General features: G+C 56.1%; 1 protein-coding gene across 14 annotated transcripts in view; it reads right to left on the bottom strand.

The window, feature by feature from the left end:
* Positions 1 to 24,809, bottom strand: part of KIAA1614 — a 49,711-nt gene extending 24,902 nt beyond the window's left edge. Inside the window, exons 1-5 of one of the 14 annotated variants that reach the window (XM_084977849.1) lie at positions 24,747 to 24,809; positions 11,340 to 11,547; positions 10,622 to 10,800; positions 9,856 to 9,919; positions 65 to 208 (exon numbers count right to left, since the gene is read on the bottom strand). In XM_084977849.1, the coding sequence (XP_084833975.1) occupies positions 65 to 208; positions 9,856 to 9,919; positions 10,622 to 10,800; positions 11,340 to 11,461 (509 nt within the window). In that variant the 5' untranslated portion in view covers positions 11,462 to 11,547; positions 24,747 to 24,809. Of the gene's footprint in view, positions 1 to 64; positions 209 to 648; positions 1,355 to 9,855; positions 9,920 to 10,621; positions 13,103 to 13,878; positions 14,111 to 23,361; positions 23,846 to 24,746 lie in introns of those variants that run through there. The other 13 variants (XM_084977841.1, XM_084977848.1, XM_084977845.1 and 10 more) reach the window with 13 other exon arrangements.
* Between the last annotated feature and the right edge of the window lie 280 nt (positions 24,810 to 25,089).

Raw genomic sequence — 25,089 nt, 5'->3', positions numbered from 1 at the left:
CTACATCCCATCTCTTCTCCTGGCCCAGCCCTTCCAGGCCAGTCTGGCCGGGGGCCCCACTCACCGGCTGCCCTGGGCAAGGGTGGGCACGATATCGTGGCTGGCACGGACGGGCCGGGTCCTGGCCTTCATGCGGGCTCGCTGCAGCAGGTGCTTGGCTTCCTCATGCCTGGGGCTCAGCACGGGCTCCGGCTTGGGACCAAAGGTCCTGCGGGTGGCACGCGGGCCAGAGCGGGCGGGGGAGGGATTAGGAGAAAATAACAGGGATTAGGAGGGCTTTCACAGTGTGGAGCATGGCTGTGCCAGAAACAGCCCTGCATGCGCGGCCTTCCTTGTCCAGTTCCCACACGGAGGGCACCTCGCCCGGGGCCTGGGGCCTGGCCCTGAGCAACCCTGGATGGGGCTGGGGAGCGGGCCAACCCTGGACATCTGCTCAGAGACTGGGGGCAGAGACCCCAGGAGGATCCAGAAAAGGGTAGGGCAGTCTCCAGATTATTCTATTGTTCCTGCCCTGGGCAGACAGCAGGAGTCATCGGGAGGAGGGGAGAAAAGGCCCGGGGTTGTCGGGCTGGGCCTGTGCCCAGCCAGATGGTCTTTACACGCGCCACCTCCCTCTCTCCTTCTGCCTCTCCCTGCACCCACACATACCCACTCAAGCTCACGCAGCACCACCCTGAGCTCCCACTGCAGGCACGAGGAATCCGGGCTCTGCCGGCCACCATGCTGCTCCTCGGGGGAATGACATTTTTACGAGCCCTGGTGCTTTCTTGCCTCAGTCCCATCAGGCATCGGTTCAGGCCTGAGAGATTAAGTTGGACCCACACCAAGCCAGCAAATGGCTTGATTTTCATAACAATGAAGGGTCTTTGAGCAGCCCTCACCACCTCCCAGATGTGCTGCCTCCCCAGCCAGGCCAGAGCCGCAGAAAATGACAGCAACCCTTTTTCAAAGCTGCCTCCCCGACAGTGACATATAGCCAGCTCCAGGTTGTGCGAAAACAGCAGCCCCGCCGCCCCCACCAACAAGACGCTTCTCTCCCTGAGCTCCCGCTCCCCGGCCAGGCTGGCCGAGGGCAGGTGCGCTCCGCTTGACAGATGAGGGTGTTCCAGGGTAGAGAAGAACATTTGGTGTGTCGCTCAAGGTCGAACATCAAGTGAGAGCAGAGCAGACGACCGCCAGCCCCACCGCCTCCAGCATCTGTCCCCCATCCTCCTCCGCGCCCTCCCCATCGCGTCCCCGGGCAGGCAGGCGGAGGCGGGGTGCGGCTGGAGTCAGACACATGCTTTGATGTGACTTCAGCGGCCCCAGCAGCTGCCTTTGTCCTCGCTGTCTCCTCTGCTGGGCTGTCCTCCCTGGGGCGGCAGGGCGGGGCAGCGGTGGGGGGGGGGCGGTCCGCAGAGAGAGAACTCAGGCAGGTAAGGGCTCAGCCCCGCCTGCATCTCAGACCCCAGCCTGACCCACCCCAAAAGCCGCCCAGAGAAAGGGGCCTCGGCTCCACACGGGGAGATACCGAGTAGTTTCCTAGGTGACAGATGACAGAGATGTGAGTGGAAAATGGCACAACCCTGAGGCCTCCTTGGGCCATCTTTAGACAAGCTCTGGGTAGTCTATCATGTTTTCTTTCTGTAGTTCTTTCCCCCCCGCCTCATTATTTGCACCTAATCCTGCTTTGGGGCCCAAGATTAAAAAATAAGTACTGCCAGAATAAAGGCACCATCTGTGCTTGTGAACCCTGGCAGGGCCCAGGCACTCTTCTGGAACTAGGAGGGCTTGCAGGAGCGAGTGAAACGGAGTCTCCAGGCCGCTGCCCTGTGGGGAGAGGCCTCCCTCGGCACAGCTTCCCGAGCGAGCGGGCAGCACCTCCAATGCACTGCTGAGAGCAGCTGCGCTCCCTGGGGCTCCGGCTGCGCCAGCGGAGATAATGAGGTTACCAGCCCAGAGAGACGCCCCTGCAGCCGGAGCCTCTGGCCGCCAGCCTGCTCACTCGGAGCCTTCCGGTGACAGCTGTGGTTCCCCGGCTGTCGGAGGGCATTTGTCACAAGACCTGGTGGGCAGGCTGGAGGGCTGCAGGCAGCTGGCCAGATGCTGCCAGGATCAGCCTTCCCCCCAGGTTTTTAAGCCATTTTGCAGCTTTGCTATTTCCTTTCTGCTCCCTCGATTTGGAGCTGTTAATTTTTTTTTTTTTTCCCATCAGCTGCCCTGCTTTGGTTCCTGGCAGACAAAGCTAGTTTCTCCCCTGATTTGAAAAGCAGGGTTTTTCAGGCGCCTGGAGGCATCCATGCAGCAACAGACAGAGCAGGGAGGAGAACAGCAGCCACCTTCACAGACTGCGGCCAAGGTCAGCAGGGCAGGCAACTCTTGGGTCATGGTGCACCCTGGAGAAAGCAGACCCTGACAGCCCTGTGGCGGGAAGGGGGTCTTTCTTCCAAGTGACAGAGCAAGTAGGTATAGTGCTGTGAGCCTGTCCCACTCCCAATGCTGCATTGCGCTGGTCTACCCAAGGGGTGCCAACCAGACAGGTTCAGACTCCTCCCTCTGAGGGAGGCTCTCCGGTCTAAGCTGACCACAGCCCTGGACGCGGTCCCTTCCTAGCATGGATGACAGCCTGCAGTCCTGGCTCCCACAGTCCCTCTGGAGAACTCCTGGAAGATGTGGGCCAATCTGTGGCCTATATGGCTTGGCAAAGGCAATTCTACCCGAGCACAGACAGCTTTTGCTACTGTCTTGAAAGTGGCAATCTGGGCTCAGTTGGTGGGGCACAGGATAAATTGGCGGAGTGCTTCCCCGAGCCTCAGTGGCCCCATCTGTCAAGAGCGGGAGTTGCAGAGGCAGGGGACTGATGCTGATACCTGTGGGCCAGTTCTTTGGCCAGGTAGCCTGGACTGCCACGAGTTGGGTAGGAGACCTTGAGGTCCTCTCCTGGGGGCGGTGGCAGTCACACCACAGATGTTTGGCCCTTAAGAAGCAGCAACACCTAAAAGAGCTAACTGTTGGGGACAGCAGGGTTTCCACAGGAGTATTCTTTGTGTGTGTGTGTGTGTGTGTGTTTAGGGCTGCACCTGCGGCACATGGAGGTTCCCAGGCTAGGGGTGGAATCGGAGCTATAGGCACTGGCCTACGCCACAGCCACAGCCACAGCCACACCAGATCCGAGCTGTGTCGTGTCTGTGACCTACACCACAGCTCGCGGCAACACCAGATCCTTAATCCACTGAGTGAGGCCAGGGATGATCGAACCTGTGTCCTCATGGAGACTAGTTAGATTCATTTCCGCCCAGCCACAATGGGAACCCCACCCCCACCCACAGAAGTATTCTTGCCCTTCCGTCTGCCTTCCAACCGCAAGCATCCTAAGCTGCTCCCAGGACAAAAAGCAGCATGCAGCCCCCTCCCACTCTGGTCTCTCCCCCCTCAGCCGGGAAGCTTTCCCAGTAGAGCTGGGCTTAGCTCTGACCGCAGGCTCCTCACAGCCAGGTCCAGCCAGGTCGGGATCTCCGGTCAGGACAAGCACCCTTTCCTCCCAGCAGGGAGGTCAGGGGGACAGAGCAGCCTCTCTCTGCAGCCATCATAATCCTAGATTAAAATAATCAGCTCCAGCAAGTCTGGCTTTAACCCTTTCATCCCAGGAACATGAATTAGGGAAATAATTTGGAATGGAAACAGAGCTGACATTTCCCATATTCCAGGATGCATCAGGTAGAGGGAAAATATATATTGTGCAGAACGCATATAAGCCTTTCTGCCTAGCCTTTGTGCCATTTTGCGCATTATTACAAAGCTCTTTATGACCAAGGATAGGGTGCTCCTGCTGCCATACTGTGCACAGTTCCCCGAGTGAGGCAAAGAGGAAAGATTGGGCCAGGAATTGATCCTGGAACACGTGCTCCTGGAGGACAGGGGCCCTTCTTCCCAGGCCTGCAGGACACTGACAGGACAGAGCCTAGAGCGGTAGTGAGAAGCGGGGTTCCCAGGCAGCCTGCCCGGCTCTAATTCTGGGCTGCCACTTACCAGCGGTGTCACCCCAGAGGACACCCTGGCAGCCTCAGCTGCCTCCTCTCCTAAACAAGGGCTCCGTTGTCAAGGGAGACGGATCCCCTTACAAGAGCTGAGCTCAGAGCCAGGCACTTGGTGAGACCCAATCAATGTTAGCATGAATTACTATTATTGCTTCTGTTATTTGCGCTGTCATCTTAAGTTACTGTCGCCCTCTTCCTGAGCAAAGGATGGAATTCCTGAACATGAACTAAAATCACCTGCTGAAGAGATCCCCTTGTCATCTGCCGGGAAGGCATGTTTGCAAGTGACAAATCCTCTTAAAGCTAGAGAGAGCATGTAGGTTTTGTTCTAGGTGGAGGAGGCTGGTGGCAGAGGGGAGCTACTGCCCAGACAATAAACAGTCGCTTCTCTCAACAGAGAAGGAAGAGCTTGCATCCTTAAGAACAGCTGCTATGGGATACGCCTCATTGAACACCTTTAAAAAGATCTGGGCGGAGGCGGGCAGAGCTGCCCTGGGAGGGGCACTTCCTACAGGGAGAGCAGGGGGCTCTGTCCTTGCCTCTCTGACGAAGGCTGACACAGTCCCTGTGGGCTGTCCCTCTGGTCAGCACTGCACGGACTCGGTGTGTGGAGGCAGGTGACCAAAGACACCCCACATAGGGGGACAGTGGCCTGTCCCACTCTGGAGGCCATGGAGGAGGGCTTCCTCTTGCATTTCGGTCCAAGCCCCTCCAGATGAATGGTCTCGGGCAAGTTAACTGTCTTGAGCCTCTTTATTCATAAAGCTTGGGACCATAATGAGATTTTCATGTGGGGGGTGTCTATGTGACAATGACATGCCTGAAATTGCAGGTGGCACCAGCTGTGAGGTAGGGCTTCAAGTGTTCCTGTCCTACCTTCTCCACCAGGACCCAGAACGCTAGATTCTTTGGGAGCACAGTACATAGTTGAAAAGGCTGGTGAGTGGTTAAATGTAACTTTTTTCTTTTTAGGTTTAGTCTTAGTGGGTGTGGGAGTGGCAAGGGGCTTTCCTCCAGTTTCCCTTTGTGTCTGTATATCTGAGTCTGTGGGCAGGATGGGGAATGGCAGAGGGTATGCAGGACGGGCGGGGGCTCAGCTTGTCTTTGTTATGCCCTTGCCTGGGGGTGTCCTCAGGTACACCTGCAACCCTGCAAATCCTCGGGTCTTCTCCCACGCTCACCCTCAGAACGCCTCATGACCCCTTGAGACCGGGGACCCCGAAGATCCAGAACCCGGTCAGGGAGCCAAAATGATCTCCAAAGCCCCTCGCCGGGCTACCTGGGTACAGCAACGTCCTGGCACCACAAGGAGATGAGGTCACCCATGCAGGCAGGGAGCCAGTGAATGTCTCTCCATTTCCTATCGCCTCACCTAAACTCTCCATGCCAAGGCTCTGCATCCGGGGCCTCAGCTTGCCTTCCCACCCTGGGTCCTGATGGGATCCCCCATGCAATCCACTCACACCTCTCCCGTGCATTTCTGCACGCCCTTCTCATCTGGAATATCCGCCCCTATTTCCATCCAGATCCCATCAAGCTCTTGGGGATGTCCAGCCCTTGGCGAGCCCTCACTTACACGCATGTGTGCTTCTCCCAGACAGTTTAGCGGGAGATCCACCAGCAGCAGCTATGGTCAAAGCTGGGGCAGGCAGAGGGGGCAGGGAGGGCAAAGTGGGGAGTCCATCTAGAATCACACCTGGTCACAGAACCACGGGAGAGTCTCCCAGAATGTCAGGTAATATATTAAGTTTTAAAAGCCCAAGATTCTCTCACAGCTGTGGGTCCGATCTCTTGGGCCCCAGAGATTCCTGAGGGCTCCCTGTCAGCCCCTCCTTTAAAGTGGAGTCTAGAAACTGCTTTGGGACAGGAAGCATTGATCACTAGCCATCTCAAAGGGGCCTGAAAATTGCCCCCTCCCCCACCGCCAAGGTCTGAGTTGCTGCAGGCTGGCCCCCATCCCTTTTCTTCTCATGACGAGGTGTGTACATGGCAGACTGGGCTCCCCATGCTGAGCCTCGGCTTCTGCCTCTAGAAATGGGCACGATTCCACCGCAGGAATGGGGGCATCAACAACCTAGGAAATCCTGAGCTGCCTTCACCATCACAGCACCAACCAAGCACAACCCCAGGGACCTCTCTCTCCATTTATCCCACAGCACACACAGAGGGTGATTTGAAGCTGAGCGGCCTGGGTCACACAGCACTGCTTCTCCAACTGCCAAGGAGGGCTCTCGGGCCTCAGGGGACCACCCTGGCACGTTCAGCAGCCCAACACCGGGTGCTGCTTTTTTTTTTTTTTTTTTTTGTCTTTTTCTAGGGCTGTGCCTGTGGCACATGGAAGTTCCCAGGCTAGGGGTCCAACCGGAGCTGTAGCTGCTGGCCTTCACCAGAGCCGCAGCAACGCAGGATCCGAACCACGTCTGCGACCTACACCACAGCTTACGGCAACGCTGGATCCTTAACCCACTGAGCAAGGCCAGGAATCGAACCCACAACCTCATGGATCCTAGTTGGATTCATTTCCGCTGCGCCACAACGGGAACTCCTGGGTGCTTTTTATACTCCGACCCACTCTGGGTGCGGGGCCTGCAGGGTGGGCATCACCCTGACTGCTGCTGCTCCTCTGCTTTCTCATACTTCCTGCACGGGCGGGGCAGATCTGGGACCCTAAGCAACCAACAATCCCAACACGCCTTCTCAGAGCCTGGAGAGAGGTAAGAGGCTGGGCGGCCCTGGCCATTTTACAGACGCCGGGGATGGGATGCCGCGGGCAGTTAAGATCGGATGTGGGCAGAGCCACCTGGGGCAGGGCACCCTCTCCGATCTCTGATGAGTCCAGGGCCCAGTCACGGCCACTGTGAGCAAGGTCCCCGACAGCACTGACCCCCGTGGCCCCCAGTGAAGGGCTTACGTCTCCCCATCCTCGCCCCCAAATCAAAACCTCATTTCCTCAATCATGTCAACAGTGACTTAGGACAGAAACAAGCTTACCCCGTGGAGTCTGAGCACCCTCTGTTTATACGTGAGAACACTAGGCTGGGGGAGGCTGAAGACCCTAGATCCCCGACCAAGGTGTGGTCTGTGTGGCACAAAGAGGACAGCTCGCGGCAGTGCTGGCTAATGATTAGAGCACAGCCCTTGGTACCGAGCAGCTCTGACAGTGAACACTGACCCCAACGCCTAGGAGCTGGATGACCGACCGGGCCTCCTCCAGGGAAGCAGGAACAATCAACAGGGCTCGTCATTAGGCTGAAGTAAAGATGTGGTTCAGCACAGAGGCTGGGAAGCAAGTGCCGTGTGGTCTTTCGGAGGGAAGGGCCACCAGGATGCTCCAGTCCTCTGGGACTGGGCCTCCTCTGCCCCTCAATACAGGGACAACCGGGGGTGGGGGAGGGAGGGGCGGTCTCGGCACTGAGAGTCTGGGAGCATTTCCAGGGCTCCCATGGCCTCTTGGACCGACTCTCCCTGTGACCACCTGCCATGGACGGGGCCAGCTCCCCAGCTGAAAAGTGACTATTGTCTTGGCCTCTGCTGTCACCGTCACTTTAGGGTTTCTCGTCTTATTGCCATGCAGAGCAGGAACAATTGTGGACATAATAAAATACACATCGCGTTCACTCGGTCACTCTTTGGCTGCAACACTGAACTACACTGATGCTAAACTTGACTGCGCATGAAGCCGGACCCTCTGAGCCTCAAACACTGAGAAGCTCAGAGGGGCCCCTGCCAGAGCCCGTCCTGAGTGATGTGCTGGCCCCTGCAGGACAGCCATCACGATGGGGCCACAGTCTCAGAGCCCTCGCTGCCCAGGGTCCTCAGCCCCCCGAGACAGTCCCTAAGCCCCAGGACCTTGGCCCCAAGGTCTGGGGGTGGCGCTGGGGGAGTGTGCCTCATTTCAAAGGCCTCTCGGGAAGTTCAGCTATTTGGAAGTGACACTGATAAACCCATCCTGCCTGCAGGGAGATGGAGCCCTGCGGTGTCTCAGGGACCCTTTAGCGCCTGCCCGGGGAACTCGGGAAGAGAGCCAAAGGAGGAGCCCCATCCCAGGGGCCTGGAGACATGGCTGACTTTCTCCCATCCTGGGCTGGAGATGCTCTCTGGCCCTTTAGGCTGGGTGTTTACGCAGCAGGGGCCCAAGCAAAGATCACCAATGAAAGTCCCTGGGCACCAAATGGCCTTCCAGACAAGCCAGAGGACAGCTTTCCGAACGTCAGCTCCATGCCCGGAGAGGCCCGGGCAGGGTCCTAACTCTCACTGAGGCACCCCTCCTCCACCTCCTTCCACACACACACTCACGTTCATCTCACACGCACACACACATGTCAGATCATCATGTAATACACATATTCACACGCCTGTACACAGACACCCTACTTAACCTTCAACTGTGGCAGATGGCCTGGCAGGTGAAACAAGAGCCCAGAAATTCCTATCCTGAGGATTCTACACAAATGCCATGTCCTCGCAGGCCTGGGGGACAGCCCCTTCTGACCCCATGGGTGAGGTTCTTTTCCTCCAAGATGGATGTTTTTATTACTTATTATCCAACATGTGAGTCAGGGGCTTTTCCTTTCGGTAGCGACCCCTGGAAAACCCTCCCGCCATGGCCCATCTTGCAGCTGCACCCCCCTGCCATCAGGGAAGAAAACATGGGGGCAGCAGGGGAGGAGCAGCTGCAAGAAGAGGAGGCCCCACCTCCACTGGACACAAGGTATGGTTGCCCGCTGTGTCATGTCCAGGCCCAGGCCATCTCCCCTGGGGCTCCCCAGGGAAGGATGAGGGACAGGGTGGGGGACAGGGTGTCACCGAGGACCACAGTCGTGCTCCTCCACCCTGTGGCCAGGAGAGATGGGGACATGAGGAGAGGCAGGCAGCCCCCCTCCACCAGGTCCTGGCCCAAGCCACCGAGGCCAACAGCCGAGCAGAAGCTAAATGGCCTGAACCTGGGCAGCCCTCACTTTGCGGAAGCAGGACTGGGGGCCCCGTGCATGCGTTCTGGAGGGGAGGGCAAACTAACTGAGCGGATTTACGCAAGGAGTGGCCTGATGATGGGAGAAGCGACCGTTGCTGACATCCGCCCTCAGCAGAAACCAGGAGGCCCTCTGGAGGGTGACGTCACTGCACAGCTGGGGAAATGGCATCTCTCTCGGCTTCACCTGCCGGGCGCTCGGCAGAGACTGAGGATGAGGCCAAGCCCTGGGCAGCCGCCAGCTCAGGCCCACAGATGTCCCATCGCCCCACCCGGTTGGGGCTCTTCTCACTGGCCTGGTCAGGGCACTGCCCCACCCCAGGTGCCCAGCTTCCCCCGGGCACTGGCGGAGGGGCTAGAGAAGTCTGGGCGGGTGGAGGAGGGGAGTCCTTTCACAGCTCTCGGCTGGAAAGGAGCTGGTGGAGCAGAAGCCTCGCATTCGCATACCTTCCCTAAGGATGTTCACATCTGTCGCCTGTGTCAGCCTCACGACAGCCCTGAGGGGCACGCCACACAAGTGCTATGTGGCCCACTTTAAAGATAAACAGACAGAGGCTGGCGCAGGGCCCTGAGTCCCAAGATGCAGAGCAGGTCATTTGCGACGTCCGTCCTTCGCATCATGCTCTGTGCCCCATGGTTTTGCTCAAGGTAGCAGGGGCACGGCCCGGGCCACGGGTGACAGGTGCCTTCGGGAGGTCTCTGGGAGGAGCCTCGTGGCCTGCAGTGCAGGGTCTGCCTGTCCCGGCTCCATCTCCCTCCCCCCGCCTCCCCCTTTCTCTCTGTCTCCTACTCTCCTGATGCTGCATAAATGAAGGGACAGGGACACCTGCCAGGAGGGAGAGCGAGAAAACGCGGGCTCTGAGCTCTTACCTGCTCTGGGCCGCGTCCTGCAGGCAGATTCTGGAGTCCCAGATCACGTCCCCTGCCAAGCGCTCTAGGACCCCAAACAGAAGCAGAGATCAGGGCAGAGCCAGGAAGCCGGCTCTCAGCTGCCCCTTAGTGAACATGGAGGAGAAAGTTTTCTCCAGAAGCCACCTACTCCCCAGGTAATTCTGACCACTGCGATGGAGGCACACCCTGCCCTGGTGACAGCTGGGGGGCCCTGTGGCAGGCACTGTCATGGGCTGAGGGGCCCACGTGGGTCCTCGCAGGTGCTGGGTGAGGAATGAGCTTTGGGAACCGGGAGGCAGGAAGGGAAAGACAGGCCTGAGGACAGGCCACCTGCAGGAGGGCTGCCACGGGAGCTCAGCCCGCCTGTAGGGACGCTGGACCTCTCTGCGGGGAGGGGCTCCTACCAAGAGGACAGTGAGGTCCACTAGGCAATGAGGGTGCGTCACCTGAGGAAGACGCAAAGAGCCACCCAGAAAGAACTCCAAGCCACAGGGAAGAAAGTGGGGTGGCCTCCGGCCCAAGGATAGAGGATGGCCTCCCACTGGTCGGGGGGATCTTGGGGCTGAGGTGGTCAGGAATCTACGTCAAAGCCGAGAAGAAGAGGACATGCCAACGAATTTGGTGACAGGCAGCCATGCTCGAGGCCTCTCCCAGCCAACCCCTCGGGGCAACCCCAGTCCCCTTGCCTTCTCCCGGGCTCCCTCCTGTCTCCCCCCCGCATCCAGACCCATGGAATGGGCCTTACCTGGCGCAGCGCCGTCCCAGGATGAAGTCCAGGCTGGGGTTCCCGCCTTGGAGGGGCCCTGCCCCCCAGTACTCAGCATCTCCTGCAGCAGAAGGCGGTTCCTCTCCACACGGTCAGACAGGGACAAGGTGCCGCGCCCAGGGTCTCCGGCTCTCCAGAGCTCCCCCCGCGGGACTGGCCTGGGGACAAAGTCCTCCTCAGAGGTCGGAGACGAGCTGTCCAGGTCTCCCTGTGTGACTGGACCATCCTGCAGCGGGTATGGCCTTCCTTTCCTCGGGCTGGGCATGTATGTGGTTTTGGGACAGGAACTCGGGCCCCCAGGCTGGCCTGCAGGGACCCTGTGCAAGGGGCTCTCTTGCCCAGAGCCAGGCCCTGGCAGCAGAGCCCTGTCACAGTCAGGCAGGGGCCGTAGCACTTCTGGAGGCCGCGGGCTCCTCCTGTTCCAGCACTCGAGCCCAGGGGCAGGCGACCGGGGGGGCCCGGCACCCCCGTTCCCGGCAGACTCCTCAGTGACGCTGCCGTCCAGTGGCCTGTCGTCGTGGTTCTGAGCATGGAGGGCCATCCCAGCATCGGGCAAGCAAGACCCCTCTGCCGGGGTCCTGGGTCCACCCACCTTGACGCGCCTGCCTTTGGGTTTCTTGAGGGATGGCCGCTCCTGAGAAGGGAGGCCGGGGCCTGCCCCCTGTTTGCCTGTCATCTTCTCCTTCAAGGCCCTCACCTTGGACCCCAGCACAGAGGGGCCTTGGAGCTGTGTCCCCCACACCCTGGGAGGCTGGGGAGCCATGGGGCTGGGTGTCCTGTCTTCTCGAGGACAGGGCCAGTGTCTTGGGAGGTGTCCATTCTCTGGCTGTGGCTCAGGGCCACTTCTCTCCACAACTGAGGTCACCTCCATGGAGCTGGCTGTTCGACTCCCTATTTGGGGTCCTCTGGAGAAGAAAGCAGACAGAGCTCCTTAGACCCAGCACAGGGCGAGCTCCAGAGAGCGGGGTCCCCAAAGTGCCTCAATATAGAGCCCTGTTTTGAGGAAAATAACTTGGGGTCAGAGCAGAGAATGCCCCCTAGGTCATGCGGAAACATCTCAGAGAGTATAAATCATTGCATGGTACAAATAAGTTATTACTGAGGTTTTTCTTCCAAGTCTGAAGAGTGTTCTCAGTTTTTTCCACCCCCGTGTTACAGGTGGGGCACAATGAAGCTTCTGCCCAGCGTGGACCAGAGTGAAAATGGGGGCCAGATTCCCCCGTGCCTGGCCTCTTACTTTGCTGACAGGTGTCAGGCCTCAGGGAAGGATGTCAACATTGGCTAATAGCCAGCAAGCTCTTCCCTTTCCAAGGAGCGCCATTGCCGAGGATGGACCGAGGAAGGTGCCACCCAGGAATCTGACCCTCTGCTGGAAGGTGTCCCCTTGGCACAAACCATAGGACAGCCACATGGGGCTGTGCCCACACGGTAGCCAGGATCAGGCACCAACCCCTACCAGCATCTGCTCTGTGCCAGGCATGCCTGCCAGCACTTTCTAATATACTCTCTAAAATATTCCTCATGCAGTTCTGCTGGAACAGGAGCATTATCCGCATTTTCCAGAGAACCAGAGATACAGAGAGATCAGGTGACACAGGTGCTGGGGAGGCCGGGAGGAGAGTGCAAAGCTTCCCCTCCCAAGGCCAGGTCTCTTTAGCACTCATGACCATTCACTCTCACACCCCTTCTTACAAGAATATTGGTCTAGAAAGGTTAAGTGACTTGTCCAAATTACACAGCTCCTTGATGCCATGGTTGATATGTCTTCACAGGGAATAAAAGTGAGCTGGGAACTTATTCCCCAAGCTATCCTATGCACACATACACGCCACAAGGTCTTAATATTTATCCTGCTCTCTGAGAAACTGCTCCTTAAACGCTGTACATCTAGATTTGTCCCACTTGAAGTAAACAGCATGTATAAAATCCATATTTAGGAGTTTCCACTGTGGCACAACAGGATCGCGCAGGTTCGATCTCCGGCCCAGCATAGTGGGTTAAGGATCCTGTGTTGGGATCTGATCCCTAGCCCCGGAACTCTATATGCTGAAAGGTGGTCAAAAAAGAAAAAAAAAAAATTATTTTTATTTTATTTTATTTTTTTTCAGGGCTGCACCTGTGGCATACGGAAGTTGCCAGTCTAGGGGTCGAATTGGTGCTGCAGCTGCCGGCCTATGCCACAGCCATAACAACACAGGATCCAAGCCACATCTGTGACCTATCCTGCAGCTTGCTGCAAAGCAGGATCCTTGGGGAGTTCCCATCATGGCGCAGTGGTTAACAAATCCGACTAGAAACCATGGGGTTGCAGGTTCGATCCCTGGCCTCACTCAGTGGGTTAAGGATCCGGCATTGCTGTGAGCTGTCATGTAGGTCGCAGGCGCAGCTCAGATCCCGCGTTGCTGTGGCATAGGCTGGGGGCTACAGCTCTGATTAGACCCCTAGCCTGGGAACCTCCATATGCCATGGGAAGCAGCCCTAGAAAAGGATTAAAAAAAAAAAAAAAGCAGGATCCTTAACCCACTGAGAGAGGCCAGGGATGTAATCCACATCCTCATGGAAACTGGTCAGGTTCTTAACCCACTGAGCCACAATGGGAACTCTGGAGAAAACATTTTAAAAATCCATACTTACATAAGTTACAAGTTAGGAATTAATATAGTTACTTCGTATATTGACTAAAGATTCACCGCAGGATTCTCTTAAATGCCAAGTCCCTCTATGGTCATTTATGACGATTCAATTTATACATGTTTCAGGAAGACACATAGTTCATAAAGCAAAATACACACAGGAGTGTGAATGTCACATCATTTTAAGCCAGTGAAGTTTAAGCACTATCTCTGGAAGGATGGATCACTTCCTGGACCAGTTAATCAAGAATTTATCAACTAGGTCTCTGCAGCCGACCACTGATTCCACTCTTCTGTGGTTCAGTCCCGAAAGCAGAGGATGTGAACGTAATGGGGAGCAATTTCCGTTCCCCTAAAAGAATTCTCTTTCAGGTCAACTCTGGAAGCGCATTCCAGAGATCATCCATCTCTGGAGACCTGAAGGAGGAGACCTTCCACTGGGGAACCGTGGGGGTACCGACCAGTCTGCGGCCCAAATGCTGGACTCGCTCCAACCGGGAGGGGCTGAAATGAGGGTGGACGTGAAGGCTGGGCTTCCCCCGCGACCCTTCCTTCGGTTTCCCCTCGGGGGGTCCCGCACCTCCGGCCCGCCCGGCGCCTCACCTCCTCCGTACTCACTGAAGGCTGCCGCCGGCGGGTCGGCCCGCCGCCTCCATGCCCTCCATCCCCGGGAGAAGCGAGGCCCTTCGCTCGCTCGCTCTCCTTCCCTCCCAGGCCCGCTTCGGGGACCCGGGCGCGCGGGCTCCGGCCGGGGCTCCGGGAGCGCGGCCCGCAGGCCTCGGCCCTCGGGGCGCGCCCGGCTCGGCTCCCGGCTCTGCGGGCCGCCCCGGGGTCCGGGTGAGGTGGGGCCCGAGGCGCCGCCCCGCGGGCCGCGGCCGCCCGCCGGATGCGGGGAGAGCGCGCCGGGTGGGCCGGGAGGGCAGGCAGCGGCATGGGCTGCTAGCTCATGGCTGGGCCACGAAGGGGGGAGAGGCCAAGCCCCGCGCCTTCCCGGCCGGGACGGGAAGAGGGAGCGGGAGAGCAGAGAGGAGGGGCGGCGGAAGGGGCTGGAGGAGCGGCCCTCGCCCCCACCCGGCCCGCCCGCCGCCCTCCGCGCTCGCCGCGGCCTGGGTGCCGGCCGCCCGCGCCCCGCCGAGCTGCCCCTCTCGGCGGCGGGGGCGCCGGCGGCGGCGAGCGAGGCCCCCAGACGTCCAAGCAGGGAGCACGGCCGCGAGTCTGGGGTCTCGGATGGGTCACGAGTCGGGGGCGGCCTTCCGGGCCCCCGGACCTAAGCCCTCGTGGTCCGGCTCGCCCCGTCTGCCCGGAGAGCGCCTGCAGCCGAGACTTCGGGAGGGCGCGGCCGTGCGACCAGCCAAGGCTGCGAAAACACCACGTTCTTCCCGAGGGTCGCGGGAGGGCGGGTAGCCCTCCACCCGGGCGTGGGGAGGAGGCTGGGCCGTCGGCTGTCGGCAGCGGGGTGGAAGCTGAGGAATGCCCTTTGTTGGGACAGCTTTTCCGGAGGAGTCGCCCTCTGCGAGGGGCCGTCTCCTTGGAGGTCAAGGTCATTTGTTTCCTCTTTCCAGCGGCACCAGAGAAACCCGAGGGGACGCGAGTTCCCTCAACGTGTTCTGCTAAGGGGGGAGCCAGGTGCCCGCATTGGCAGTCATCTTGGGTAGGAGACCGGTTCTCGGGGCTCCTGGGGACTCCAGACGTGGAAAGAGGCGCAAAGGACTTTACCTGCAGCTATGGCCCCAGCCAAAGGGAGTTTCTGAATTTCCTTTGAGGGAGGGGTGAGCCTCAACTGTTTTTTGGGGTTTTTTTGGTCTTTTTCTAGGGCCGCACCCGCGGCATATGGAGGTTCCCAGGCTAGGGGTCTAATCAGAGCTGTAGCGCCAGCCTATGCCACAGCCACAGCCACAGCAATGCCAGATCCCAGCTGAGTCTGGGACCTACACGACAGCTCATGGCAATGCCGGATCCTTAACCCACTGAGCAAGGCCAGGGATCGAACCAGCAACTTCATGGTTCCTAGTCGGATTCGTTAACCACTGCATCAGGAAGAGAACTCCCTCAACCGTTTTCAAATCTATTTTCCACCAGGAAACAGTAAGTTAGGACCCAGGAGATTCCGGAAATCTCTATAAAGGGAAAGTGCTGTTTCATCTTTCCTTCTGCCCAAAGGCTTCGCTCTCAAGCCTGGCCACTCTGCTATTTGCACTGATTCGTGCTAGGGTCGCCTCGTGATAATAGGCGTAGCAACAGTAAGGACCTCAGGGTGACCCCGCAGGGAGCAGGGGTGGGTGGCAGGGAAGTGTGGTAACCAGCCAGCCCAGGCCCCCCCTTGAGTTAGTAGGAGTTACCCCGCAGAAGGTGGGGACAGGGGCAGGGCAATAGCACCCCGCCAGGCCTGAGAGCAGCTGTTTGGGTAGCTGTGGGAGTGGGGAGGACTAGCTAATTTAGGAACCTGGGAGATTATCTAGGCCAAACCTTCTGCTACAGAACAGGCCCAAGCTCACGCAGCTCTGGGACAGGTGGTCTACAGAGTCAAAGGTAGGGCCCTTGCAAATAACACCCTCCCGGCTCCATATTCTCAGGGTAAGTAGTTGCTCCAATAGGGAACTTACCACTCTGTGCTTATTAGTACTGATCACTTCAGTAACTAGGACTAGTTATGGAGGGCATCCAGTGCACCTGGCCTTGGGTTAAGCACCTTACACTCCTTATCTCAGATTGCGGCCTTAAGAGATGGGTACTCTTTATTGTCTCCTTTCTACGGATGAGGAAACTGAGTCAGGTGATCTGCCCAAGATCATAGAGCTAGTAAGTCCAAGACCCTCACATTAACCACATAGCAGAGTGCTGTCGCCAGCAGTCACGTTCAACTTGGAAAGGTTTTGTTAAAAAAAAAAAAAAAAAAATCCAGGAGTTCCCGTTGTGGCGCAGCAGAAACAAATCCGACTAGGAACCATGAGGTTGCGGGTTCGATCCCTGGCCTTGCTCAGTGGGTTAAGGATCTGGCGTTGCCATGTCTACACTGCACGTGCGGCTTGGATCCTGCGCTGCTGTGGTTGTGGCGTAGGGTGGCAGCTGTAGCTCCAATTCCACCCCTAGCCTGGGATCCTCCATATGCCGCAAATGCAGCCCTGAAAAAAGCAAAAAAAAAAAAAAAAAAAAAATCAAAAAAGTTGTAAAATGCTGTGATAGTCAAAATATGCTGCCACGGTGGTCCTGCCCTTCCTTTCTGGTTCCTTTCTCCCTACCTGTTCTGCCAGCCCAGGGAAACTCCTGTAAACCTCAAAAGGCTCCTTCCTCTCCTCCACCTGCGTTGTCACCCTACCAACAACACTGCTGTTACTGCTTATTACTGGGGACCTCCTTTGAGGCAAGGCATCCTACGGAGAATCTTTTCCATCTTTAAAACAAGCCTGCCAAGGAGGTGCAGTGTGTCCCCACTTTAGGAATATGAAAGTCAGGGTACGGAGAGGTTACAGGGCTTGCCCAAGGCCACACAGCTAGTACAGCCAGAATCTGAATCCAGTTCTGTCTGGATCCAAAAGCTTCTGCTTGCTTCCTCTTTTTAGAGGCAACACTTTGGAGCTCAGATTCATAGAGGTTCTGGCTCCATGACTGCTGCTCCCGCCCCTCCCCCAGAAGTTAATGATCTGTAAGGCAAGGTTCTGAAAGTTCTAGCAAAAGCTTAATATTTAAAGAAAACCCGCCCCCGACCTTTAAAATGCAAATAATCCCCTTTTGATTTCGTCAATACATTTGTTATTTTGCACTTATTATAGGGGGATGAGGTGTCCTATCTCTATAGAAGCTTTAAAGGCACCTGTCCTATGAACACCCACAAGCAAATCGTTGGAATGCTGTTAAATTATCTGGGCTTTCGCGTGTCTGAGGGCACTTCTCATTCACGTGCATTCTGTGTGGTTCAGCAAAGATCTCTGGAGCTCCTACCAAGTACCAGGCACCAGGAGACAAAATGTGCCCTGCCCTTGAGGAATTTCTGGTCTAGTTGGTGCTGGGGCAGGGCAGGTGCGTAAACTTTCCATGTAAGTGGTCCCGTCAAGGTCAGCAGAGTGGAGGTGTGGGTGGTTCACGGGAAGAGCTAGGTTGAGATGTGTGTTGGGTGGGCGGGGCTATCACGGAGAGCGAGGACTTGCAGAAAGAGCAGGAATTAGCCAGACAGAGGGGGAGGGGTGGGAGAAGGCCTTTCAGCCGGCCAGATTAGCATGAACACAGGCAAGGAGGTGTGAAACTGCCTGGTTTAAGCGTTAAGTGTAAATTAATCTGGGAAAGGCTGGGGGTGAGATGAGGCTGCAGAGCAGGAGCCTGGCTTAGGCTCCATCCTTTGAATTGGGAGTCCCTGGAGGGTGGTCTGTGCCAGGCCTTCCTTGGCCCTTGAGCATGGCACCTTTCTGGGCCAGGGAACTGCCTTATTTCTTTGGGTATCAATCAGACTCTTTCATGACTATCTTTTGGAGAGAAATCTAGGAGGAACACGCATATCTGGCAAATAGCAATCACAGAGCCCCCTTCCTCCATTCGAACCACCCAGGAAATCCACCATCCCAGGGAGCCTCGTTCCCTTTCGTCTGGGGATGAAAACACAAGCCTCACGCCTCTTCTCCACCTCCCCCGTGGGCTCTGAACACTCAGCTTGAATAAGGAGCCTTGTGGGAGGTGGAAATAGGGTTTCACTTAGGATGGAGGGAAAAGGTGAGAGAGTCTTGGAGGTTTCCCCGTTAGAGCAGGTGGGGTGGGAGGGACACCTCTGCCATCCCTGCACTGTGCTGCCTGGAGGAGCTTGTCCAGCTGGAAATCAGAATTTCCTGGCTGCTCCTGTCCTGCTCATGGGGTGCACGGTCTGATCCTGGAGCAGCTCATGGGGCCTGCCCTTGGGCCGCATCATTTCCTTCCAGCAGAGGCCCAAGAGTGTCGGGACTGGTCTTCCAGGTGCCTGCCTCTCCCCAGCTCAGAACCCTCCCGCAGCTTCCCACAGCCCGTCAGACCAGCGCCTGTGTAGACTCTCCTGGGATGCTGCTGAGAAGGTTGATTCTGAGGTCTCACTCGTGGGGATTCTGACTCCCTATTTAGGCCCAGGAATCTGTTTCCTAATCAATTTCTCAGGTGATTTTGAGCTCAGTTTCAAGAAGCACAAGTCCGCAGGTGAAAACTCAAACTCCTGCTCGTGGCGCAGGGATCCATCCAGCTCACAGTCTAAGCTGCCTGCCCACCACGCTAAACTGCTTGGCCAGACTAGTTCACGCCTGCTCGCCTTTCCCTCAGCCTGAAACACGCTGCTCTGCTCCACACACACATACATCCTGTCCCAGTCTGGCTGACCCTTCCTAGACCTGCCACACTCAGCTCAAGTGCTGCCTCCGCAAGGACGCTTTCCCCACATCCTCCACAGTCCTCCTAACCCGGGTTTGAACACCCTGAGCCCCTTCTGCCAGAGCACTTATCACCCGGAGCTGTCAACATCTGACACCGCCCAGAGCACATGCTGATCCCAATCTGTATTCCTGGTCCCAACACGTGCCTGCCATATAAAAGGTATTGACTAAACGCCACGTGGTTAAATGAAAGAAAAAATTCTCTACTAGGTAAGGATGCCCAAGAGGAGAAGAGGGGGCCATTGCTTTCTAGTAGGATCAAGGTCATTTCCGGAGGGTTTCATTCACTCCCTCAGTTCGGCCCATCCTGCCCCAGGGCCTGTGAGAAGGTTGGTCACTAGCAGGGTCAAGACCAGCACCTGGGCTTCCTGACTCCATTTATACCCGCCGCTCAGGCCTCCTTCCACCTGCCCTCCTCCCGTTTCCCAGCGTGGCCATGGATCACAGACAGTGGTGTGGGCCTTACATGTCAGTCCTGAGTGACCTGGAAACTTGGCGATACAATAACCATCAGAAGAAGAAACAAATAGTCGAGCGTGGGGGCCAGGGGCGGGGGCAAGGGAAAATAACAAGAGAAGCATGCAAAAATAGGCTGGGAGAAGACATGAGGACATTAGAACAAATGGGCACCTCCAGAAAGCGGCCACCCAGTTTCCTAGTCATACCTCTCTGCACATGCCAACACGCACGTACAGACACATGTGTGAACACACGTATGCCACGCGCTCCTTTGCCATGCACGCCTGAATTGACTAAGACCCAAGAAGAACAAAGGCGTGGTTCCTACCTGGTCAGGGTCAGCCTGTACCCGCTCCCCCAGGCGGGCAGGCAGGGAGGCTGCTGGGATGGGACAGGGACCTTTCTTGGAGACCCAGACGCCAGACGCCATCACCGTTGAACCCCACTCACCCTGTACCCACCCTGACTCTGCTGGGTGTCCTTTCCTGTGTCCGAGTCCAAACTGTAGCCTTTCATCCCATAAGCCTCATCACGGGGAAATGACGGGGATTAGGAAAATATTTTAATACTCTCCCTTCTCCTCTCCCATGCCTGCTGTGTGGGAGGCTGTCATCGGTATGAGGGACACCTATAGCTCCAAGCTCTCTGTCAGTGACCGCTGTCATCTTGGCCAAGTCCATTTTCTCATTCACAGAATGAGAGCAGCTTCAGGGAGAAAGATATTGATGTTTGAAGCTGGAGTCAAGGTTATAACAGTTTTGAATTTTGAGAAAAGACAGAAAGTGCTCCGTACTATATTAATCATTCGATTAAGACACATGAAGCTATGAAAAAAATAGATTAATCCTCACACCAAAAGTTCAGTTAAAAAACTATCCTATTTGGAGTTCCCGCTGTAGCTCAGCGGAAATGAATCTGACTAGTATCCATGGGGACGCAGGTTTGATCCCCGACCTCGCTCAGTGGGTTAAGGATCTGGCATTGCCATGAGCTATGGGGTAGGTTGCAGACGTAGCTCCGATCTGGCTTCGTTGGGGCTGTGGTGTAGGCCAGTGGCGGATTCAACCCCCAGCCTGGGAACCTCCATATACCTCGGGTGCGGCCCTAAAGAGACAGAAGAAGCAAACAACAACCCCCCCTCTCCATCCTATTTCCATGGAGGGTAAAAAGGTACTTTACAAAATTCACCACTGCCTTGAAACTCCAGGTCTTACACACACAGCCATGTGGCTAAAAACTAATGCTAATTCTGTGGAGGTTTGTCCTTAATAAGAACGAATGGTTAAAAGGGGTAATATCGCTCCTTTGGGTTCTGAATGTCTTTCCTTTATACCAAAATCTCTAACTCTTTAAATCAACTATCCTTCAAAAAGAGTTTTTTAAATGAAAAATTGAAAAAGCTGTATGTACCCTTTGCAACCGTGTAGCGGTGGCTCCCTGCCCCCACATGCCAGGGCTGGGGCTGCAGGATGCCCTGCATGCCTCACAATCCTTGTCCCTGAGCCTCTCTGTAGTCTGTCTCTTCGCTCAGCTGCCACGGCCCCGTCTTTCCTGCTTATCCTCATGGGCTGCCAACTGCTCCTTCTCAGCTCCTCTGCCTGCCCCCGTCAGCCCCCAGGGCTCTGTCTCCCACTCTCACATGGTACAGACTCCCCAAGGGACATCACTTAAACCCGAGACCACCCTGCCACACCCTGTATGCCAAAGCCCCAGCCCCCTCTCAGGCTGCCCTCTCTGCTGAGCTCCCAACCGTATTTACTCACAGGTATTTATTTCATTCATTGATTTATTTATTTTTCTCTTTTTAGGGCCACATCTGGGGCCCGTGGTGGTTCCCAGGCTAGGGGCTGAATTGGAGCTGTAGCCGCTGGCCTACGCCACAGCCACAGCAACGTGGGATCTGAGCCTCATCTGCGACCTACAGGACAGCTCACGGCAACACCAGATCCTTAACCCACTGAGCGAGGCCAGGGATCGAACCTGCGTCCTCATGGATACCAGTCAGATTTTTTTCCACTGAGCACACAATGGGAACTCCTACTCACGGGTATTTATGAAGCTCCTGCTATGTGCTACATAACTGGGTGGAGGACATGTCCACCTATTCAGACACTTCAAACTGAAGATGTTAGGAATTAAAAGATCATCTTCCCTGTTTCTGAACCTTTCCCCGCAAATGGCATCATCCATCCCCCAAGACAGCCATTTGACGGGCTCCCCCTTCACCTGGCTTGAGCCCTCACTTGTCTCCTCTCTCCACGGCCCTCCCCTCTGTCAGAGCACCGGGAAGCCCCACAGAAGCCAACCCACCTCCTGCCTGGCCTCCCAGCTCCAGTCTCTCCTCCTTGTAGCTGCCGGCTGAGCTTTCTAAAACCCAAATCTGATCATGCTTTCTCAGCCGATCGTCCTTGTGACCACTGAAATGTGGTCCACGACCTCGGCTCGCAGGCCTGAAACCTCCTTACCCACCTTTTCCACCTGCTCTGGTCTCTTCTCTCCCACATCCTGTCTACACCCCATGTCCCATTCGCCTCACCATGGAATTCACGTTCGGCGTACTCCCTACCTGGAAGGCCCCTCCTTCCCCACCTGGGGTCTCTCACGATCCACCTCCTCTGTCCCAACACCACCCACGGTCTGCAGCGCCTTCTGGGCAGGTTTATTCTGTCTCTTCCACGAGTCCATAGCTCTTTGCAGTGATTAAGGCCTGAGGTTTAGAATCAGGCCGACTTTGCGTACGTTACTTAGTCTAACCCACAAGGCAAGCCTAAGAGTCGATATTGTCACCCCCCTGTTATAGATGCATAAACCGAGGCTCAGAGGGACAACCACCTAGCCCAAGAGGCAAGGCTGGTCACCTGCCTCCAAAGGGCGTTTGTGACTAGACGGGAATCTTGTCAAGGGCGGTGTGACCAACCAATCCCTATTAAGAGAGGCTGTTTTGGTCATTCAGCCCATGTATTCCCATCTCGCACTCTTTCTTTTTCTTTCTCTCTTTTTTTTTTTCTCTCTCTCTTTTTTGGCTTTTTAGGGCCACACACCAGTGGCATATGCAAATTCCCAAGCTAGGGTTCGAATCGGAGCTATGGCTGCCGGCCTACACCACAGCCACAGCCACGCAGGATCCCAGCTGCTTCTGCGACCTACACCACAGCTCACAGCAACGCTGGATCCTTCACCCACTGAGTGGGGCCAGGGATCCAACCAGCATCCTCATGGATCCTAGTTGGATTCGTTACTACTGAGCCACAATGGGAACGCCTCACCTCTTCCTTCTCTGTTCGTGGGACCTGAAATATTTCTCAATCAGTTGAGATGTTTCCTTCCTTATCTGCAACTACCAGAGGAGCCTGCCTTCAGGTAACCCCTCCCCTTCATTTCCTTACACTGCTGACAACAAGAGGTCACAGATTGTCTGTGGAATCCTTTGGTCGAGGGTTTAGCTCAGGTCTGGGTATGAACTCAATCAAGTGAAATGAGGATAAAGAGGGCACTGGACATGCATGGCACTTGTTGAAGAAACTCTCTAAGGAGGTTTTCACTCAGGACTGAAGCATTGGGTCTTGGGTTGGGGATAAACCTCCCCACACATCTCCTACCCATGTCAGTGGAGACAGGTGTTAAAACGCCACCATCGCCTCTGTCTCCCTGCTGTGAAAGGCAGATACCTCTGTGTGCATTAGAGCAGCACCTCATATTTCTAAAAAACCTCCCAATCACTATCCCAAATCAGATTTTGCAGAAGAAGATGCTAAGACCCAAGGTCTAGGAATTTAGCCTCAGTTGCAAAGAAACCCAGTCCCCAGCCCCACTTCAGGCCAGGATATTACATTTCTGGCTGTTGGCAGGGACTAGCCTTCCAGCAACAGTCCCGCACATGCCCCTCCAGACCTCTGCTCTCAGAGTGGGGGCTCTAAGAACGCTCCCCTCTCTCTCTCTCTCACACACACACACCTTGAACGCTCGACATTCACTTTGGGCATCTTGGGCGCCAAGGACAGCCGCACACATGCCCCTCCCACATTTTTAGGGGCAGGTGGGGAAGGAGGGAGGGAGGTCTGGCTTTGCTGGAGGGCTAACCTAACCCTGCGTGGGAGAGAGTCTCCCTGGAGTCTCAGAAGCCGCTTTGGGCAGAGGGGAGAGACGGGGTACAACTTAGCTGCATGGAAGGCGGCACAATTGCACCGGAAAGCCCCAGCTCTTCTGGGTTCCAGATGCTGCTCTTGAGAAAAATACGTCTTTTTACCTTGCTGTTGGCAGCCCCTCAGGCACTGCCTCGAGTCACGCAGCAGTTAGCCTGGAGCCCTGCTGACCCCTCTCTTCTGGCTGGGATGCTGTCCATCAAGCTCTGAAGAGCAGTCGGGTCCTCTCCACCTCCCAGAGGCGTCGTCCTGCCCACCAGGGTGGCGACAGACACCTGAGAGCCCTCACAGCAGCTGCAGCCAGACGGCCTCCCACTGGCCCAGGCACAAGACCAGACGCAGGCAGCAGGCTCGTAGGAAGCTGTGTGGAAGCTGCCTTCAGGGCTTTTCCGCTGCAGAGCGAGCCCTCTGAACCCCCAGGCTGTGCAACACCTCATCCTGCGGGGGCGGGGGTGGGGGGTTCCTGCCTCCTCTCCTGCTCCCACCAGCCTGGGAGGTTTTGCTGAGGAAACAAACGAGCCTCAGAAGCAGCCTCTGTCTGAGCAAATTCCCTCCACTTCCGGGGGCCACCGGAAGTTTTCTCTGTGGCTGAAATGAAGGGAGGTGGTGGGTGAGATGTGGAGGGAAATACCCACATTTGAAAAGTCCGGGATTAGACTCTGGCAACCTGGGTTCGGCTCTGGCTGGGCCACATCTCCTGGTGGGTCCAAGTGCTGGGCCCTCCCTGCAGCTCGGTTTCCTCATCTGGAAATGGTGGGCTGGACTAAGGGCTCCTCAGAACCCCAGGTCCATGAGGTATTATTAATAGGTTTCCTCTGACAAAGAGACTTCAGGTCCCATAAATTTGGATGATAATAGTCCCATCCTGGTAGGTCATGAGGCCCAAAGGCATTTCAAAGGCTCAGCCAAGTCCTGACATGAAAACAAAACTAAGCTAAACCTATTTCTCTTTGTTAAATATTGCCTTACTCAAAAGTCATTGACCGCAGAAGCTGTTTTTCCCCCAAATAACATCCTAGGGGACAACCTGGACCAGATAACCTCTCAGGCCCCTTCCTGCCGGGATGGTTTAGGCCTCTTGAAGGGAGGAGCAGGCCATACTTCTAGGATCCCATAGGAAGGACCAGGCTGCAGGCAGAAAAGACTCCCTGAGGGAGCAAATAGCAGCCCACCCCAGGTTTATTTTATTTTTTTAAAGCGTTTAATGCTATGAGGAGTTAGAGACAAAAAAGGGGAAGACTTCTAAAAAAAAAAAACCTCAATTCCCACTCTGATTCTTTGTCAGTTTGACTAAGTCAATTCCCCTTACAACCAACAGCCTCAGTTTGCCCACCTGAGACAGGGGAGAGCAAGGGACACTTGGCTGTATTCCCTCAACATTATTTCTCAGCACAGAATTTCCCAACCTGGGTCCCCAGACAGCGAAGGGGGAGGGGCGCATAAACTCTATCCCGTATTTAAAGGAGTCTAATGGAAATTATACATTTACCATGAGAAGTATCTTTGCTTTTGACTAGCGTTGTATCCACTCAGTATGACACCACGGGTTGTCATGGGGACAAGGATTATTATGCAATAAATAGGGCTGATGAACAAAATCTTTACACACTTAAGGTCCATAGCAGTAATCAAGGATCCGCTGGTAACAAAATGGTAAGGCGCTCCTTTTTCAAGAGGTTGGGTCCAAAACCAGATTAGAAGAGCCGTGGTGGAGAAAGAAGGGGGTGGATGGGCTGTGGGGGAGGTTAGGGTGTTCAAAGGGAAGGTGCCCCCCCAAAGAGCCCTGGGGTGGGGACCCCAGGAGTGGTGTGCAGAAGTGTGTTCACTGCGTG

The sequence above is a fragment of the Sus scrofa genome, chromosome 9 (assembly GCF_054392235.1).
Source record: "Sus scrofa isolate SSC_HxYL_T2T_F1_AM1 chromosome 9, Sscrofa_HxYL_maternal_Yorkshire_Landrace_v2.0, whole genome shotgun sequence".
NCBI lineage: Eukaryota > Metazoa > Chordata > Mammalia > Artiodactyla > Suidae > Sus > Sus scrofa.
Note: the sequence above shows the minus strand (reverse complement) of the source record. Positions and strands in the feature narration are given on the sequence as shown.